The 20766-nt window shown below is 35.7% G+C and overlaps 5 protein-coding genes across 6 annotated transcripts; 1 reads left to right on the top strand and 4 right to left on the bottom strand.

The window, feature by feature from the left end:
- Positions 1-3433: 3433 nt before the first annotated feature.
- Positions 3434-5932, bottom strand: LOC103336379 (uncharacterized). 2 transcript variants are annotated; one of them, XM_016794855.2, is made up of 6 exons: positions 5567-5932; positions 4787-4856; positions 4640-4702; positions 4085-4129; positions 3946-4002; positions 3434-3805 (listed from the first exon to the last, which is right to left on the bottom strand). In XM_016794855.2, exons 1-6 carry the CDS (start codon positions 5806-5808, stop codon positions 3713-3715), a joined length of 570 nt encoding a protein of 189 aa, XP_016650341.1. In that variant the 5' UTR covers positions 5809-5932; the 3' UTR covers positions 3434-3712. The 2 variants fall into 2 exon arrangements, with proteins under 2 accessions (XP_016650341.1, XP_008237637.1); XM_008239415.3 differs by having other exon boundaries at positions 4787-4862; positions 5567-5923.
- A 1676-nt stretch (positions 5933-7608) lies between these two features.
- Positions 7609-10082, bottom strand: EIF6A (Translation initiation factor IF6). The gene is made up of 6 exons (XM_008239416.2): positions 9806-10082; positions 9529-9711; positions 9379-9423; positions 9132-9262; positions 8186-8296; positions 7609-8048 (listed from the first exon to the last, which is right to left on the bottom strand). Exons 1-6 carry the CDS (start codon positions 9948-9950, stop codon positions 7791-7793), a joined length of 873 nt encoding a protein of 290 aa, XP_008237638.2. The 5' UTR covers positions 9951-10082; the 3' UTR covers positions 7609-7790.
- A 1081-nt stretch (positions 10083-11163) lies between these two features.
- LOC103336382 (uncharacterized protein C57A10.07) lies at positions 11164-15471 on the top strand. Its single transcript, XM_008239417.2, has 3 exons — positions 11164-12229; positions 14333-14454; positions 14972-15471. Exons 1-3 carry the CDS (start codon positions 11638-11640, stop codon positions 15293-15295), a joined length of 1038 nt encoding a protein of 345 aa, XP_008237639.1. The 5' UTR covers positions 11164-11637; the 3' UTR covers positions 15296-15471.
- Positions 15472-15688: 217 nt separating this feature from the next.
- On the bottom strand, positions 15689-16957 carry LOC103336387 (pathogen-related protein-like). Its single transcript, XM_089054593.1, has 4 exons — positions 16694-16957; positions 16460-16592; positions 16072-16373; positions 15689-15986 (listed from the first exon to the last, which is right to left on the bottom strand). Exons 1-4 carry the CDS (start codon positions 16829-16831, stop codon positions 15843-15845), a joined length of 717 nt encoding a protein of 238 aa, XP_088910719.1. The 5' UTR covers positions 16832-16957; the 3' UTR covers positions 15689-15842.
- Positions 16958-18716: 1759 nt separating this feature from the next.
- Positions 18717-20595, bottom strand: LOC103336386 (pathogen-related protein-like). Its single transcript, XM_008239423.3, has 4 exons — positions 20169-20595; positions 19910-20042; positions 19424-19725; positions 18717-19091 (listed from the first exon to the last, which is right to left on the bottom strand). Exons 1-4 carry the CDS (start codon positions 20415-20417, stop codon positions 18948-18950), a joined length of 828 nt encoding a protein of 275 aa, XP_008237645.2. The 5' UTR covers positions 20418-20595; the 3' UTR covers positions 18717-18947.
- Between the last annotated feature and the right edge of the window lie 171 nt (positions 20596-20766).

The raw sequence follows: 20766 nt of genomic DNA, 5'->3' as shown, positions 1-20766 counted from the left end.
TAGGGTTTGAAAGAGGGAGTTCAAGACTAATTTGGGAATTAGAGGTTGGGGGGGTTTGGTGGTAGTATAGTCTGGTAGAGCACCTCCACCTCAAAAGACAAGGGTCAGGCAAAGGCAAGGCAAGGTTTGACACTATTTATGTGAATAGATCAGCCTTGCCTTTTTGGTTCCACCCCGAAGGGAAAGGGTAAGGGCAAACACTATTGACTTTACTTTATTTTCTATTTTTTTATACTTAACTATTAATTTTGATAGCTTTTCAGATAATATTTTCGGTTGCCACATGTCACTATTTATTATAAAATTCTCACATAACATTTCATATAACATTTTCGGATAAAATTTTACAATTAAATTTTCGGTTGCCACGTGTCCATCAAATTTCAGATAAAATTTTCGGATGAGATTCTCAGTTGCCACGTGACTTATTTCAGATAAGATTTTCGAATATTTATTTTATATATATATATATAATCTCATATTTAAGATAAAATTTTACCCTCTAAAATTGTGCCACGTATAATCTCTATCGTCTAAATCCATCTATAAAATTACACCCTCAACTCATACCTCTCCCATCATATCTTTTATATTCTTTCATTTCTCAGATTTTACATATTCTACTCTTAATGTCTAACCTGAGAAGGGTGTTGGAGAGGCGAGAAGAGGAAGAAATCAGGCATAGACGTGCTGAAGAAGATCGTGAGGCCGATGAAGAGGAGGAAGAAATGGTTATAGCGGTATGTATACTCAATGAATCAAGGCAACACCACCGTCGTCGTGCCCTGAACGTGACAGACATAGGCAATCTCGGGGTAAGAATTTCTTGGAAGATTTTTTGAACATGTTATCGCTAACGTCTAACTAAACGGTCAACTTAACGGAAGGCGTAAATTGGTCAAATTTAAAAACCATGGAGTGTAAAATAATTAAATTGAAACTCGATAACCCATATTGAGAATGACTCCAAACCTTTTTGGGTTCTTTTGAAGTTAACCCTAAAAAAAATAGAACAAGCGCAGTGCCAATAAGAATCCTTTTTCTTAAGTGGCATCTAAACTTTATCCTTAAACTTCAATTTTCTGATAATTTTTTTCTTCCGTATTTGGAATCCATTGTCCTGACATCCATTGTCCTGACATTGCGGTGTATAACCTCAGGCTGATGATAACTATAATTATAATACAAGCAGGAGAATCCTGAGTACAATGTCTTGTTAGATGAAGAGTTTCTTTATTACTGGAACTATGGTGTTTTTTACCTGTTGAGGTTCCTAGTGGACTTGTAACATTTCTTTTTCTTCACACTGGTATAATCAGGCATGCATAAACAGGACGCATCAAGCATAAGCAACTCTGCTACAGAACAGCAGATTCTGGTAATTATATTCTCTCTAGATTTTTCTTGCCATGTAACACCCAACTGGGAGCTTGCATGTTTTTCGCAGTTTGCTTTTAATTGTTATATTTACTTTCTAGTCTTGCCAAGAAAAAAAGAAGCAAAACTTGGGTTATTGTGCCCGGATTATCTATATATATAAAGCAAAAGGCAAAGAATGCTGAAACATTCAAAATGCTAGAAAATGCCCTTGATTAATGCATACATTAAGAATTAAAATTATTAATTAAATGAAGATAATATGATAAATTCACACTTTTTCATATTAAAAAAATTAAAATTAAAAGAAAAAAAATCAAATAATAGATTATATTTTTATGAAACACAACCATCCATTATATTTTTAATTCTAAAATAAATTTAATTTTTTTAAAAAGACCTCTAACTGGCGCGGAAACGCGTGCAAATAGACTAGTTATAAATTATGGCTGGTTTATGCTAGAGATTTATAGTTGTGATCTCAAAATAACCCCAAAGCCCATTTTCAAAACCATCCAAACAAGTTTACAGGTCTGGCACCGCAAATATCCAAACCCTCCCTTCAGCACACAACCCAAAATTCGGGGTCTGATTCTCTCTCCACGATCTGAAACCCACCACACAGCCAACCATCGATCTCCAAACTTACAAGACATTCGAAATGTCAGAAAAAGCATCAAACCAACGCAGAAAGCTACAAAAAGAGCACCATTCATCAACAAAGACGAGAAGAAGGGTAAAATCTCAAAATAAATCTTCCAAAAATTCTGATTCTGCTAAATTTTGAAGCTAATCATACCATGCAATAGACTCGCGCAGCAAAACCACAATCTCCGACCAACAAAATTAATTGAAAGATGTTGCATGCAATGTAATGCAATGCAGAGCTTATCTAGATCTGGGTAAATCTTTCATACCTAGACGCTCTTTGTTTCTCACCCTATACATTGCTATGCTAGCAAACGAATGAGCAAGTGTACCAATGTCATGCACGCCGTCTTTCTTCTGCCAAAATAGATGCCCACCTATAAAAACAAGTTAAATAACTCAATGCTTGATGTCTTTCTTCTCCCAGCTATTACCCAGCAACAATAGTACATTGATTTACTACTTGGTTTACTGGATGCCATACAAACAACTCATAAGGCTAAGGTACAAGACCAAAGCAAACAAGTCAAAGGCAAAAGAACTCGCATCAACAACAGAAAATGAAGACACTACAACACAAGGAGCAGAACAGAACAACCCACCAACACAAAATCCCACACCCACCAGACATAATTAGTATATTTTCTGCAGTGCATTCACCTTGAGCATTGAAGGCAATCATGGGTAGAAAGATTACTAATCCATTGTATTCATCCTCTCCAACAGTTGCATGATATCAAGCCAAGTTAGGTGCTTTTCAATTTCAAATTATGTGAAAAAAGTCTATTAACATTGGTGCACTAATAGTCGAGCAATAACAGTGTAATAGCAGAACTTTGAACAGAACAAAATACATAAATCAATCACATCTCAAGAAACAGAATGGATTTCAAAAACAATATCAACAACACTAAATTGAATAACAAACAGAAACGGTACGTCAAAGATTAATATGCATACCTCAATATGAACTAATACAGTTGAACCAAGAACCTCATTTTTTTCACTTTCTTTTTAATTTTTTCAATCCGAGCTAGAAATTGGGATCCAAATATTTGTACATGCTTACTGATATAAAATCACAAGAAAAATTATCAACGGCCAATAAATATAAAAAAGCGCATCGTAACAGCAACAGAACATTCCAGGTGAAAGGGAAAAATCAAAATATTGAAATGGATTAAGAAAACAAAATGTTATCCAATAAACATTGGAACACATCTCCATGGGTTTTAAGGAGAAGGTTCAAGCAGAAAGGATTTTTATTTTGATTTATGCACAAATGTAATCCTGGAAACAATTTTCACAGAGAATAGGTTTCCAAGAAGACCTATGTGCTAGAATATATGCATGGACAAGAAAAGCTAAAAATGTTAAGAAAGAGAGCTAACAAATTCGCCATACTGACTACCTTAAAAGCTTAATGGTGAATCCTTGATATAAGTTAATATGTAATGGCAGTACCAATTCAATAAAATACAACGCCCAAATCAAAGGTAATTAGCCCATGACTCTAATTTAACAATGTTTTAAATTCATCACCGATAACAGAAACACAAGTATAAAATGTGACTCCACACTAAACTTGGAACTCATGGAAAATCCTTCAAAATCTTTAAGATAAGCAAGCAGCTGGAACTCGACTCAATTCCTTCATTCACTTGTTGATTCCATGGACTCCACAACATCAATCAAAACTAGCATTTAAGAACTTCAGCAGTTCATTCCTTTTGTTTTCAGCCGCTTTGTCCTCCTTTGTCTTCTCAAGTTTCAATAGAATCTGCAACACCAAAGAACAAAATTTCTCTTCTTTTTTATCTAGCCAGCACAAGGGAGGATAGATGGTCGCAGATGCCCCTAAAATCTCTTATAAATCTTTGCAAATGGTCAAGATATATATTACCCAAAAAAAATGCTTACCTTTTTGCCAGAGACAGCACTACGACGAACTCCATCATCTTTGTCACGCCCTAAGAACTGTAGAAAGCAGAATATTATTTCTCAAAATGAAACATACAGAAAAAGTTGTGAATGTAATTATCAAGAGTTAAATGAAAACCTTGGAAAGCTGAACAGGGCTGCTATTTCTCTCATTCTGCTGCTTCTATATATAGCTCCCATTACCAGGAAAAACACAACCCAGAAACAATATCCAGGCAAGCCAATCAAGCATCCAGTCATCATGCCACAGACCCCAGCTCCAATTTCGAAGAGCCAATCCATAAAACAGGCAGAAAGTACTATAAGCACCTCAGCAATTGATGTATATAAATCATATGCATCCAATGTAAAACATTGTGAATGCAAGAAATTGTGCACGTGTATGTGTCATAGTCTTTTTCTGGTCAATTGTATGTGTCAGTTTAACTAGCATAAATGCATAAGTTCGAAAAAACGAAGAATATATCCATTATGCATCTTTCAAACTTTATTTAGTCATGCTAAAAAAATTTCACTTTCTGAATCTGGATCAAGATGCACCCATAACAATATTAACAAACACAATAGAGTTACCAACATATATCTTGGTTAAGCCATGGTAACAGCCTTAACACAAATTCTAACAAAAAAATCATAGCAAGCCAAGAGAGCTACAAAAAGCATACTGGCCTACCTCTTTGAGTTTACTCCTATGATGTTTACGGCGATGACTCTTGCTCTGGTCCTTTTCCTTGCTCTAGAGGGGAAAGGAGTAATTGAATGAGACAAAACACAAGCAGAAAATGTAATGTTATGTCGTAATGAATTGCCAAACACCCACCTTCTTCTGTCTGTCACTCTTCTTGCGCTTCTTTGACTGACTAGATGTTTCGCGCTCACTGTCTGAAGAACTATCACTACGACAATAAACAATAAACAAAGGATGTTAAAAAACCAGCCATCGACCATTTGCCTATGAACATCTTCTAACTTGCATCTAAACCACATTGCCCAGTAACAGAATTGATTTCACATTAAATTTCTAAGAGCAGAAAAACCCATAACAAAACATACAAATCACTTCAGCAACCCAAATGTTTGCTCAATTAGCATACAGTCCTTATCAGTTACTTTGTTTGACGCACCTCACAAGGTCCATACGTCCTCAATACAATCCACTACTTATTCTTTGACAACTTAAGCTTCCAGATCGAAACCCATGCTACAATTTAATTTATAATCTATTTGAATAAACTGAGACATACATGTTTATATATATATATATATATATATATATATAATGAAAAACACGAGAGAACTCAACTTTGAGCTGAAAATAAGCTAATTTTCCCCAGTTGTGTCGTTTCGAAACTTTACAATGTTAGCTACAAAAACTACACAACGCACTAAATTGCAATAAATTACACATCCATGTTAAACATCGAACAAAATTAGTCAGAATTCAAAACCCTAAAACCTCCTACCCCTTCCAAAGATTAATCCACAATCAAACAGGGGACAAAATTGAAAAGGAAATAAAAGCCACCAGAAATCACAAATATAACATCTCAGCCCAGAAAAATATATATAAAACAAAAGCATTTTCTAAATTTTTGGAGACCTGGAATAGTCCGAAGGAGAGGAGGAAGAGTAAGAATCAGACGAGGAGTGGTGGCGGTGTCTGCGACGTCGTTTAGTGTGGGAGCGAATGGTCTTTTTACGGATCTTCAAGGCATCTCTGTCTTTATCTTTGTCTTTGCCTCGGCGACTACGTTGGTGGCGACGATGTCGGCGGCGAGACGCAGACGACGACGAGGAGGAGTCCGAGGAGTACACGGACAACGATGAGGACGAGGCCACCATGTCTAGAGATTGAGAGAGAGTTTGAGGCGACGAAGGGTTTGACAAACTGGGTTCGGACTACAACAAGAAGAAAACTTTTTGTTTAAGTTGTTTTATTGGTTCTTTTCTTTATATTAACGAAAATACTTCCATCATTCCCATGTGTATACGTTTTTCTTTTTGTATTTTTTATAAGTTACTTCTGCACATGTATCTCCTTCCAAAACAAGGAGCAAGTAGTAGACTATAATAATATCTTGAGATTTTTTCGTATTTTAACCAAACCACTTGATATTTTGAAAATTACAATAGATATATGTTGATTTTCCAACTAAAAATTGTTGATATCATCAATAGAATTTCTTTAAATGACAAATTTAACTCTTGAAGCCTGATTGTCAACCGGTTCATAGTTCAATGGTATAAAAAAAAATTTTAAAAAAAAAACTTACTTATAATGGGAAATCGATAGAGCAACTCGTAACTCAACTTACATAAGAGTCTCTCTCCTTCTCAAGGGTGGGCATGGATTGGGTTAGGTTAGTTTTGGTCCGCAACTCGTAACTCAACTAGATATATAATAGTTTATGATTTCTTGAATCTATGACTCGCTCATCGTTAGATCAACCCAACCCAAACCAACCCTTGTATGAACTTAGTGGGCGGTTCAGTTGAGTTAACTCATAATTCCAACTTATACAAAGCGGTTTATGATTTTTTGAACTCAAAAATTGCTCAATATTAGGCCAATCAACCCTCTAATATCCGGTTGGATGGTTCGATCGGGTTGACCCGACATTGTGCCCACCCCTCCTCCCTCGCCCTTCCAAACTTGGACACAAAAAAACTCCTCGAGTTTAATCATTACAGTTAATCTTGTCATTTGAAGATTTTTATTTTTTTTATAATGAAATCATCTATTTTTTAACGAAAAATTAAAAGAATGGATTTTGTAAAGCAAAACCTCAAAGGGAGTGTAATTTCCAAAACCTTAGAGTACTTTGTAAAAACACAACCACCTTTGGGAGATGTTAGTGTAAGTAATCCTTTTTTTTAACAAATTTGGTTAATTAATTAATAAAAATAACAAATTTGGTTTGTAACTTTGGTAGTAGAAACTAGCAAGCATGTACCCTCTTATTAAGGCATAAGGTTCGAAGCTAAGATAAAGTATCTCAAATGATTCTATCCTACATGGTACTTTTCTTGTGCCAGTGTCATTGTCTGATTCTAACATTTTTGCCATTTAATGTACTAAAATAAGAAAATTGGCACACCAAATCAAATGGCATGAAAGCATTGAAGATGAGATAGGATGAGGGGTTCGGGTACTAAAAACTAAACAAATCGGTGGAAGAAAACAGGAGTCAGCAAAACAGGGATTTAATCTGAGCGTGCAACAACATAATGAAGTAGGAATTTAACCGCGAAAAAGCCGAGACATCTAGTGGCCCTGAAACCTCGTGTACAGAGTTCAAAAAGAAGCTACAACATGATGCACAATGCAAGAAATCTGAAGTCCTGAATGGGGGGAAAATACTAGTGCAAGAATCTTGATGATGGTTTGGACAGGCTTTCTCCTTGTAGATCTATTTACCACTGGAAAGCAAACAGATAATAGCACATATGATCCAACTGATCACATTGAACCTAAGATAAGAACATCATTAGCCCAGATAAACCAAATCCACTACTTTTCAAGTCAAGACTGATTTGGATTGGTTTCAGACCATTACACACAATTCCAAACCATCCAATGCATTCAAGCAACTAGGAACCAACTCCTACAAGCAGGATGAAAACAAACTAAAAACATGATACTTTTGGGAAGAAAAGAGGCAAAACACGTTTGTTATAACAAATTGTACAGCTTGGCAACATAATTATACAACTTGGCAACACCAGAATTCTTATGATTCAGAATTTAAAAAGATATTTTGTTTTAAAACAATTAACAAGAAAGAAAACAGCACCTATTCATGGGACTAGCACAGATATTTTGCTCAGACATAGCTGTCAATCAATGATTTCCTCATTTCATCCACAATGGCACTAGGTTGAGCTTCCCTCAACTTGAAAACACTTTCAATAACTGAGAGTTCTGTGGCAGTGGTGTCTGATCCACAGAATGCTGTCCAGTCATTCACCGTCATGCCTGCAGCTATCACTTCACTGCCACGATTGACTGTTCCAGCAACCAGAGGAACCTGTAGAAGCGTTGAAAGCTCGTCCAAGTCTTCAACAGATGTGTGGGGATGAACCTGCACAAGTGTTTTCGAAATTAGGATTTAGAGTGGAACCAAAGGAAAAAAGAAAAACAAAAGATGACACAAGAAAGAAAAAGATCTTCAACAAAAGATGCCTCAGAAACACCAGCCCAAGAAAAACATGTTCTTACCATGCCACCTCTGTTGGTGAAGGCACAGTAACTGCCCACAAGGATATTACCAGCAATTGTCTGCCTAAAAACTTCCACGCCAAGTACATCTGCGATCATCTCCTCAGTTTCCTGAGTAAAACAACAAAAAATACATTAACAAATGCAGAGGCAATCTTAAATTTACTTGAATTCAAAAGGTTTATGTCATCTTCTAAATGGAAAAGGGTGGTTGCACAGTTGCACTGCAGCTTTGTTTACTTATCAAGATCTTGAGTTTCTCTTTAATTGGTGTTCATGGCTCTAAGTTCATATGAGAACCAAAGTCTGCTTGCAACAAGCACATGAAACATCGCTTGCCACATATCCATATGATATCAGTCAAAACATACAAACAACCCATATATAAGCTTGAGAACCTCACCTTAGAACATTTCCAAAGAATTGGTTCTACAGTCAAAATGCCAAAAAAAGCTTTAAAAGTCTTAGAATTTGGAAGGTTTAAATGGCTTTGGTGGAGGAACCAAAATTGTATCACCTATTCAATTTCTCTTTAACGAGCAAAGTTACATATTGCTTCTGAACCAAATTCAAACTTTTGCTGAATAGTCATGTATAACACAATATAATCACTCTCAATAGTTACATACAAGTCTATATAGCATAAAAAAGTAGGAAGCCCAATGGCCCATGACATGTGCATGTGAGATTAACCAAATTTTCCTTAAAGAGGGAGGGAGAGAGAGAGAAGGGAGGGAGGGGTGTGGGGAGAGGAGGAACCAGTGAATACTTTTACATGTTTAGCATAGATGTATGATGCCTTCCAATTTTCCTATGATTCCAGAAAGGTTGGGGTTGCTTTGAATTCACAGAAAAACTCTGCTTCTTTCCTTTTTTGCAAGGGAAAGTAAACGCTAAACAGGAAATAACCAAAAAAAAAATCTTCGGATAAAGTAAAAAAAAATACTCTGTCAAGATCAGTGTGTGTAAGAGCAACATGATCATTGCAAGCAATACAGTTTCCAAGAGCAGATAGTCTCTCTTCAATGCGCTGAACAACAACATGATCAGGTAAACTGTTCCTCAAGTGCTGGAGTTCTTGATTTTCAATAAAAACAGAAGCTCAATAAGTCAAAACAGCAAACAAAAAAACCATCAAACAGAAATACCCAAAAGAAAAAGAAAGAGGAAGACACAAAGATTAAAACAAAAACCTTGGTCTGTGGTCGTGTGAGGCAAAAGAAGCCCGTTTTTGTTTCCTGCAATTGAAATTTAAATACTTTTTTTTCAATATCCATAAATTTTAATTCTAGAATAATACCAAATAGGAAGCACATCAAAAGAAATTGAAACGAAACGAATACCAGCACAGAGGCGGCCAATGATGCGAGTGCCGCCAATGGAGGTTTTAACGACAGGGATGACATCTGCCAACTCGGCCTCGAATGTGCTGTAGAAATTCTCAGAGCCTCCGATGGAAACCAAACAGTAGGCATTCGTCAGCTTCGAGAACACCCCAACCTCGCACGAGTTCTCGAATTGCAACCCTTCATAGCCCCAATTAATTTTTCATTATTTATTATTAGGAACAAATATAAGAACAATATTCGCAGAACGATGATGAAGAAAAGAAAGACTTACTGGTAGCCATGGATTCAAGGAACGCCTGAGGTATGAGTTTGTTATGAGCTAGGGTTTTGGAGGGAGGAGGAAAATTAGGGTTTTTTATGTGTATAAGTAGGGCACCCAATAAAACCAAAGTCAGGCTAATTATATTTTCTTCCATAAAAAAGAAAAAATTAATTATATTTTGATTGGGACAATTAAAAGTTGAATTTCACTAGATTTCCAAATAAAACTAAAGCGTTAAAAATAGTAAATAATAAAATGAGTTTAATTAAGAAAAGAAATAAGTTTTAAAAAAAACTTAGATGTTGGTTTAGTGATATATCTCGTTATAATGTTTGAAAATTATATTGGTACGCAAAATTACATCCACCACTCTCATTTTGCAGGATTAGACAAAAAAAGCTAAATTAGACATGAAAAATTTATTTTCAAGAAGTTCAACCCGCGAATCAAACAAACCCTAAAAATAGGTGTTTTGGCCCTTTAATATTGGGCAATAAAACAATAAAAATATTTTAAAAATTAACGTGGAAAAACAGCCAACCGATGGAGAAATTCTCAACAAAACCTAACTGATTTAAAATGGTTTCACGAAATTATTCCATGCTTATTTCCTTGGTACGAGATTATCATTATTTTTTTTTGTAATAGAGTTTAATTTTTCACTAAACACTATAAAATCAACTTGGTGATGGCAACTAATTTTTATTGGATACATTAACTCTTTCAAAAGAAAAATAAATAATATACACATTTACGTTAGACAAATTTTGTTTAATTAAGCAATATGTTTCAAATCTAGTGAAAAATAAATAAAAAAAGAAAGGCTAAAAGTCACTTTTGGTCCCTATAGTTTATCATTTCAATCACTTTTGACTCTATAGTTTCAATTTCATCCTTTTTTATCTTGTAGTTTCGTTTTTATAGCAATTTAAGGACAATTTAATATTCATATCAATTTCTTTGACGTTGCAATGAGCAATTTCGTCAACCCAAAATTATTGAGCATAAAAGCTCGTCTGGAACTCCCCTAATTTCATATTAGGGTTTGAAATTAGTCATTCGGTCATTTGTGTTTATGGATCTTCAAAAATTGGGATTAGTGGTTGAATTTCGAGCCCTAATATGAAATTGAGATAATTTCAGACAAACCTTTAGACTCAAGGGTTTTGGGTTGACGAAATTGTTCCTTGCATCATTAAAGAAATTGACAAAAATACTAATATATCTTGAATTGCTATAAATATAAAATTACAATGGCAAAATTGATAGAATTGAAATTATATAGTCAAAAGTGGTTGAAGTGCCAAACTACGTGTAAAAAAATGGCCTTTGGCCTTGGTCTAAAAGAAAATGTTTCAAATCTGAAAAATAGAAATAAGGAAAATGAACATTCAGAGTAAAATTCTTCTTCTTTTTCCTCCATCAGAGTCAAATTCAAATCTCAAGGAAACCTCTAAAGCCTGGATCTTCCCTGTATTTGAATAACAAAAGAATCACTGAAACCTGAATGTTCAGCTCAGTTAGAAGCGCACACAACAATTTCACAGACACCAGTTTCGGTGAGCTCTCTCTCTCTCTCTGTGGTTCAGCCTGTGCTTGATTCAGTTGTAAAATCCGTTCGAAAATCCCTCTGATTCTCATTAAAGCTGCAAACTTTTAAATTCCACTGATGCGTTGCAACCTCTATGTGGAAATTGGTTGATCTCCCTGTGTAGTTGTTCATATTGCTCTGTATTTGTATCATGAAATTCATGATCACCATTAATTTTTTGTTCTAAATTTTCTCCTGGGCATGGTTTGTTCTATTCATTTATATCCGCGTAAGCTGGATTTGTACTATAATGAGCAATTATCCATTTCGGTCTGGCAGTCCTAAATCCTTCACAGCCTACCCAAGAGGTGACTTTGATTTAGAATCTGGAACCATTAGAAGAACCAGAAAGCATAGGCATTCACCATTGCAACCCATCAAAATGATTAGGTCCATTGGAAACCGCCTTCAGTATTATTGTAAGCTGCACCCACTTTTAGTTTTCACCATCTCCTTGTCAGTTGGGGTCACAATTCTCTTACTTTTCTCTCTATATGAGAGCCGGTTTGAAATGATGGCTAGCTATAAAAAATTTGACATGGGTTCGAATAGTTATCCGTTGCCGAATCTTCAGAATCTAGTCATGGTTGCCGGGCATTCAGTTTATACTAGCAGTAGCTGTGGAAAAGTTGATAAGGAGGATTCTTGGTTTTTGGAGTCTTATCAGAAGAATCCAGGTCAAGCTGCAACTTTCGTGGCGCATATACAAGAGGGAATTGAAGTCGCAGCCAAAGACGATAGAGCTTTGCTTCTGTTTAGTGGTGGAGAGACTCGAAGAGATGCTGGTCCTCGGAGCGAGGCACAGAGTTATTGGGCAGTTGCTGAATCAAAAGGATGGTTTGGTGAGTTACTGTATTTTTCTCGTATTAGACATGTTTTGGTATGGCTTGTATAAAATATGATTCATTTTTAATATAAGACTTAATGGACTGCTAATTGTATGAAGCATGATCTATAGGATGCTGTTTAAAATGGTTCTCATGTAGTTGATTGTTTATGATTTTTTTGTTTTCATTTTTTGGTGTTATGTCCATTATATGCAGTTTCTGTGAATGTACAGTATTTATGGCAATAATTTCTTATGTGTGTTTTGGGAGGCCTGAAGCATGGCCTAAAGTTTTGCTAGAACCTGGATAAATTTTCAGCAAGGTATTAAGTTACAACGGAATTTTTGTTTGGAACTACTCTTCTTTTTGTATTCATGCATCTCGGGGCAAAGCATGCTGCATTTGTAATGTTTTGTATTCAAAATTTAACTTGAAGAAATTCATTTGTAGAACTCTAAGAGGAAAAAACAGGACAGAGAGATGTACTGCTTTAGTCCTCCTTTGATAGAAGAGGTTTATAGAAAAGTACAAAAAGAGATGTTTAGTCCTTGCTGGTGGCAATTTTTGTTCAGTTTATTATAGAAGTGCCAAAGAAGAAAGGTTAAGCAACCTAGTTTGTTACAATATACACCAAATTTAAATGTCAAATTCGTGAGTTTACTGCTGATTGATCTAAATACTATATTGACATGAATTTCCGGAAACATGATGATTCGTGACAAAGCTGTCATGTTGATCGTATAAATTATTTTCACTTAAGGCCTTTGGCAAACTTGAATTTCCGGTCAAAAGGGTAAGCTAATAACTGCGCATGGAATTTCTCTTTGTTGACAAGGCTATTAACAAGGTAAACCAAAATATACAAGTTGTGAAATGATAAATTCCTTGAAGTTTTTAGCATTGAATGCTTTGTTGGCAACTTCTATAAAGGTTTTGGTTTCAAGATGAGCTCTGGAGTTTAAGTGATATCTTTACTAGTGGAAATCATCCCGGGAAGAGATATACAGTACATGCAAGTTGTGTACTGTTCGTATTAGATTTACCTGAGTCTTGCTTGGATTTCATTTGTCATATTTGGATGAATACCTTAATGTCATATGAAAAAACTAAAAATAGCAGTATGTATGTTTGAACTCTTTTGGATATCTGTAAATAATACACATTTGACAGTATGGTATGGAAATTTCCATCGGACTGGAATTATCGTGCATATTCTGGTTGCACAAGGATTAATAGCCATCAAATAAGTTATAAAGATAACAGTAGTATTGTCATAAATTGCAGAAACAGAGTTACAGAGAACTGTCTAAATAGTATTTCTTGCTTCTTTAATGGAGAACTGTCGAAGGAAAAAGAACACAAGACTTTGCAACTATGAGTGCGAACACTACCCAAGCTTACCCTTACTATTACTGTTGTAGTTATTACCACACTCCAGGAAAATTGACTACTACCACCGACAGCTCCCTTTTGGCTTCACCTCCTCCACCGTCAACACCACGTTAAACCACTTTAACCTTTCGCTCCTTCTAGGTCTATCACTTCCACTGTTGCCTTCTGTCTAAATGTCAGTCAATTTCCACTCTGGTCCACCGTTGTTCTCTTCCACTCTTGAAGCTACTATAACAAAGAATGGTAAGTTTACGAGTTTTTCATCGATTTCATCATTCTGGGTCTAATGGCAGAAGTTTTCCTGTTTTCAGTTGCATAAAAATTATGGCTACAGGCAATACTCTGTGTTTTGGCAAATCATATACATATTGGGGTGATCATGGGGAGTTAATTAATTTTTATAATCTTTTCTCTCTTTTATTCTGTTTCTTTCACTTTATCTTCTCTTGTTATTTTTTGTGCGTGAACTACTTCCGGCGGTATTCTTCAAGTTATATGCTTCTTTACATTGTTTGTAATAGATGCTAGACAAGCAATTGTACTGTAATGTTTTGTTCTTCCTTTTTTTATTTTTAACTTCTCTCTCTTTAGTGACAAGTTTTTAGTTGCTTTTGCAAAGGTTAAGAAAACATGATTGTTCAACCTTAGTTTAAATGCATGTTGGTCTGAACTGTCTTTTATTGATTGTTAACTCGTGTACAACTTATGCTATGATGGCTTCTTTAGGCAAAGAAGATTTGAGATCGAGGACACTCACAGAAGAGCATGCAAGGGATAGTTTTGAGAATCTTCTCTTCAGTGTGTGCCGGTTCCGAGAACTTACTGGCACATATCCTCGTAATATAACTGTAAGCCCATTCTACTCTAAATTTGTTTGTCCTGTTTAAATAAAAAATACAGGCATGATGGATGAAAATATCATAGAGACAATTGAGCTCCCATTAGCATAAAGAGTGCCTATTAGGCTGAACACCAATATACACATATAGGGATACTTACGCATACATATGTATGTGATTATCATGAATTTACTGTGAAATTTTGTTAATCTGCACATTCATGTTCAGATGTGATTATTTAGATGATTTATGCAAAGTTATCCAGATGATCAAGATAAACTGGCTATGAGAATGTTTGCATATCCCATACAAGATCGCAATACATCTTAGAATTCTACAAAACAAAGAGAATATTTGTATTTTAGGGATCTGTGTTTCGTTCTTATGTTCAGATGTGATTATTCAGGATCTCCTGCTTTGATACCATAATGGAGTTTGTTGGTTTACCATTGTTCTAAAAACTTATGCTGTTAGGATGTGAACCAACAATGTAATTTAAAATCTAACATGACTCGTTGTAAACCAGGTTGTTAGTTATGATTTCAAGGAGGAGAGATTTGCACATCTACATCGGTCTGCAATTGGCTTTCCAGAGTCGAGGTTCTTCTACGCCGGTACCCCAGCAATTTCTACTGCAAAAGAAGCAGCTCGAAAAGGAGAAGCAATTGTGCGTGCTCAATTCCAAGATGATCCATATGGCTGTCGAGGTTCACTTTACCATAAAAAACTAGGGCGTGATCCGTTTCACCGGTCTATTCCCTATCCAAATGGGTGTCCTGAAATTGAAGGTCTTTTCAGATATTGCGGGACAGATCCTTATCCAGGGTCCCTTCCCTGGCCTAAGAGTTAAATCAATCTGAATATACTATCTATAGCCCTTGATCTATAAAACAGAAGGATCCACCTAACAGTCACAATAATATCTTCTTCTTTTTTTCTTTCTAAACAGTATCTCTAAATCAATATAAAGGTATATGAAAGATGAATATTTTTCAGTGGTCTAGTGAAATATATTTTTGGGCGCTATATGAAGTAATGATGGTAGATGGCTCTTTATAGCCTTGTAGTTCCAAGATATCTCAACAAGTCGAGGCAACGTTTTGGTTGGTATTCTCTACATTTTCAAGTTGATGTAACATCAATTTTAATCACCCTTGAAAGTTAACTTGTGGCAGATTTGCATGGCATCCACCGTCCATGGACTTTTACTTGAAATATTCTATGCTCTATTGCAAGAAATGTATACTGATATCGAGTCCTTGAAAAATTAAAGAGCAAATGTCAATGTCAAAACCCCATAGGGGTGAAGTACACATTGTATGCCAATCTAGGCATTGATTATTCATTGGTGCTTTGCTAGTGCCATATTATTACATTGTGGCAGTTTGCTTGTGAAGCTACCCTGTGCTCCTCAAGAATGGGCAAGCTAAGGCTGCCTCTTTACTGGAACTGTCAAAGCTTGCTCCCTTTAGAAGCCCCCCAAGAAGTTCTCCGCGGTCGAAAAAGAACTCAACCTTCACAATTTTCCCATGTTCATCCAACTGCAACAAATTCTGATGGATAAGTTCCATGAAAAAGTAGCTAGAGAAAAGAACCATAATATGTGAGGCAAGAAGATTTGTTTACCTCAAAGTTTGCCATCCCAAAGAGTTCAACCTTTTCTCCAGTAGGGGCATGACCTTTGAAAGGACCGTCCATGTAACCCCAGTGCCTGAACTTGTATACGATCAGTGGAGGACCAGAGTACACATGGAGAATCTCTAGAGCAAACCCGCGCGGAAATGCGGTTGTGAAAGCCCTATGAGCTGAATCCACCGTTTCTTCTGCCGGGTTGTAGCACCGGAACTCATCTGGCAATGAGGTTTGCAGCAAAGAGTTGTAGCCTCCCCCAAGCTTTCGCTTCTCTTCCAAACTTACAGCTTTCCTTCCTGTAAGTTACAAGCACAATTTATGGAAACAGGACTATGGACAGTGTAATGATGAGTCTTAATATATTTGGTGATACAATAGTTACCATTTAGGCTGAAAGTGTACTTCTTAGGATCACTTGCTTTAAAGTCTTCATCCCTTGTTTTATGGAACATCTCCATTTCCCATGTCTTTACAAGGTTTTGCACTTGTTCTTCTAGTGATCCCGGAGGCCATATCTTCCATCAAATTGAAAAAGAAAAATCAGATATCTTCAACATAAATATTATGATGTGTGCGTGTGAGAGAGAGAGAGAGAGAGAGAGAGAGAGAGAGAGACCTTGGTTCTGCCTTCTTCAAAGAGCTTGTTGACAGCACCATAGTTAGGAGGGGCACCATACCTCCATTTGGTGTTCTTTTCTCCTTCTCCATGCAAATAGGAACGATAACTGTCTCCCTTAACTCCTGAAGAGGCCATCTTAGCTTCTTCGAACCTAGAAATTTGAGTACTCTGACTTACAAAGAGGTCCTTAAATATATAACTTAGGCGACAAAAAGAATAGCCTTGGTATCAAATTCATATTACTGAGCATTCCACTACTATTAGTCTCTAGTATATGATGGCATATATATATGCGCGGAAGGAGGAATTTAATATTAAATATTGCAGGATTAAAGAGTTTGTGTTTTTTCATCAAATTATTATTATTATTATTTTTTAGTAGATAGCAAATTATACTGGGTTAGACCCCGTTGATCTACACTGGATAACAGAACAACAAAAATAGTGACAAATTTGAAAGTGATTGATATTGTTGTTTTTAGTCTGCTAGTTGATAGCGAACTAAATCAGCATATATAGTAGAAGTGTATATATCTTGACCAATTCAATGGAGAAGCCAGTCTCTGGCAGTAGTTGATGCTTCAAAGTTTCAAACTTTTATTTTGTTTTTAGAGTCCAACAATAACAACAAAGAAGAAAGATGATTCCAAGGTTTCAAAAGTTGTGTGCAAATTCTGGGGGAGTAACCAAAATGAATTTGTCATCCATGCGGTCCGTATTGGCGGCCGTCCTACTACTATTCTTCTCGTATTTGGATAATTTGACGCTACCAAAACTACTCATCTAATGATACATACTCTCCTTGTGAGACTATAACTTATATTTATTATTTTTAAAAAAGTATATATAAAATAATAAAATGACAAGAAAAGTTGGTGTCAATTTTGACAGCAAAGTCTTAGCCTTCATTTTCACTTACGAATAGGTTGTTCGGTTGAAAAAATTTGTGATGTCATTTTAACATCTCGGTTAGAGATACTCTTAATATAATCAATTAACCATAAAAATAATTAAATTTACACCTTGTTCTTTTAATTTGAAACATTTACCATCATAATGGTAACGGTTAATATATACTGTAAGGTTTTTTTTATAGTTATATCTACCCTTACACGTACTTTAATCATCAAAGAATTTCAAATTCATGTGTTTCATTTTACTTTATATTATAGTTACCGACGTCCTTTGCTAAACCTTTTATATGACCTGATTAGGTTTACTTAAAAATATAATAATAAAAGTATATATTTTTCTTGGTGACTTTGTTTACTTTGAGTGAAAATCTATCAAACTCTGGCTAATTTTCTGTTTCGGGTCATATCGCCATGGTGATGATAATTTTTGTTATAAGATTTGTAGTTTAGCATCGGGTAAGAGGATCTATTCTTTTAGTAATCAAGGCCTTCCAAATCTCATGTGCGGATGATGGGCTGATCGATCGGGTAGGAGGATCTATTCAGGGTATAGTGAAAGACATCTCTCCTTGATAATACTATGCATTTCGATCAGTTGATTCTCTCTCTAGTTGCATGCGGATTTCATCAATGTAATTAGCTAAAACCTTATTAATTTGTCAGCAGTTACCAATCTAACTAGTTTCCAAAGTTGAAAGTGGAGACGGATCAAATTTTTGGTTCATAAATTTCATGCTCCAATCAATTAATTATAACAATAAATCATCAAGACTCCCTACTTTAAATTTCTTCAGCGTAGCAATCCTTTGGATTAGGTAACGAGAAATGGTAGAGAAATGAGTTAGGATTAGAATAGATCATGGGTTGAAACCTTTCAATGTACAATAAAAATAAAAATTTGTTTTAGCATTGTTTTGCACTTTAGTAGTTTTTGTTACAATAAAAAAAAAAGTAGTCTTTGTATTTAAACCACGACACTTAAAAAAATAAAAATAGACAACAAAATTTGGTGGCCAAATCCTTCGAACTGACAATTATACTGATCAGTTGGGCTTGGGACGAGTAATTATAATGTGGAATATGATCATTGACAACGCTTGTTAACGTGTTATAATATAAATAGATATTTATTGATATCAGACCATAAGTAGAAAATATTTATTGATATTAACATACTTGCACCGACCATACCATGTGGCAATGCAGCTGTCATATTTTTATTTTATTCAAATCGCATATGCTACAAGGTTTTCCGGTTCTAGCTAGCTAGCTAGCGATCTTAACCCATGTGCTTCATGTTTGCTTCTCTCATGGGAGCTCCAGATGCAGGTAGCTAGCTACCCTGTGCTCCTCAGGATAGGGCAACCTGTTGTCATCTCTCCAGCATAATTTTCAATTTTAGCACCCTTCACCAGGGCTCCAAGAAGTTCTCCGGGATCATAAAAGAACTCCACACTTACAATTTTCATATGCTCATCCACCTGTTTAGACCAAATAAATTATTAAGAGATAAGTAGAGAGACAATTTAACGATCATAATTATAATATATAGCTAGATATGTGTGAATAATGCAGGACATATATAAGTGACTAATGTTAATATCAGTGCAAAACAAGGTAGTTCGTGAGTAATGATTTATACATACGCTACCCGCATCAGTCATCCATACGCACACTTGAATGACAAGAATTATGCACAGTCATCCACGTGTATGTGAATGATATTGGGCCATTTATACAAGTGGAATGCCCATAGGAGACTGATACTAGCACTCGCGAATATGATAAATGGTTGTCTTGGCCAGGAATGTACCCCAAAAATTGCCATGCCATAAAATTCTACCAGTTCTCCGGTAGGGGCATGGCCTTTGAAAGGGCCCTCCATGTAAGCCCAATGCCTGAACTTGTAAACTATTTGTGGTGGCCCAGAGTAGACTTGGAGGATCTCCACAGCAAAGCCACGAGGGAAAGTAGTGGTGAAAGCTCGATGAGATGAATCTGCTGTTTCCTCAGATGGTTTGTAGATCTGGAATTCCTCTGGCAGAGACGACTGCAGCAATGGGTTATAGCCTCCACCCAGTTTCTTTATATCTTCCAAACCTAATCCTTTTCTCCCTGTAAATTTTATGTGTGATTCAAAACGTGAATTAATTAGTACTAACACAAATTTCGAAAAGCTATTTTTCTATTATCTCATCTTATTCAAGTATCGCTTTTTGCCAGATTTGAACTCATGATTTTCTCTGGTAAAATTTCCTTAGCTTGTGCTAATAATTAAAAAGTACACATATTTACGTACCATTTAGGCTGAGAGTGAACTTTTTTGGATCTATTGATTTGAAGTCGTCGACGCATGCCTTGTGGAAAAGCTCCATTTCATATGTCTTCAAAAGGTTCTGTACCATTTCTTCGAGTGACCCAGGTGGCCATATCTTCAATTAATTACAAAGTATATGATACTTTAATCAGAATATATAATAACATGCTACAGGAAGAATTCTTACTAAAATAAACACACATTTAGAGAGAGAGAGAGAGAGAGAGAGAGAGAGAGAGACCTTGGTTCTGCCTTCTTCGAAGAGCTTGTTAACAACATCATAGTTGGGAGGGGCACCAAACCTCCATTTGGTGTTCTTTTCTCCCTCTCCATATAAATACGAACGATATTTATCTTTCTGATCAGCACTTGAAGCTGCCATTTGCTCAACTCTTTTGTTTTTTGTTTTGTTTTTTTTAAAACCTGAATTTATATGGTACAAGGAGGGGCATCTTATAGAAATGCGTGTAAACAATAGAGTGCCTTGCATGTGCGGTGCCGTGCGAATACTGCTCACCAATATGAATTACAGTCAACTAGTCTAAAATCCTAATAAAACATTTCTCATTAAAAAGTACAAGTGGGTTTCAGGATCAAACTTTGTTATACTAATAATTATAAAATTTGAATTTATGGTTGACTTACATTTTCAGAAAATATAATAGCCCGAAAAATGAGGAGTAAATATTAAAAGAAAGAAAAAGGAAGAAACGGAGAATATGCAAAACAAAAAGGAGCATTATCCTTTCAGTCATCTCAAGGGTTTTTTATTAGATTTTCATTAAGAAATGTGGAGGAGTTTGAGGCTTAGCCTCAAGGGATTAGTCAAAACGAGGGCT

This window comes from Prunus mume, linkage group LG6, assembly GCF_029339155.1.
Source record: "Prunus mume cultivar Tortuosa linkage group LG6, ASM2933915v1, whole genome shotgun sequence".
Lineage (NCBI taxonomy): Eukaryota > Viridiplantae > Streptophyta > Magnoliopsida > Rosales > Rosaceae > Prunus > Prunus mume.
The sequence above is the reverse complement of the archived record's forward strand: the minus strand, read 5'-3'. Positions and strand labels throughout refer to the sequence as shown.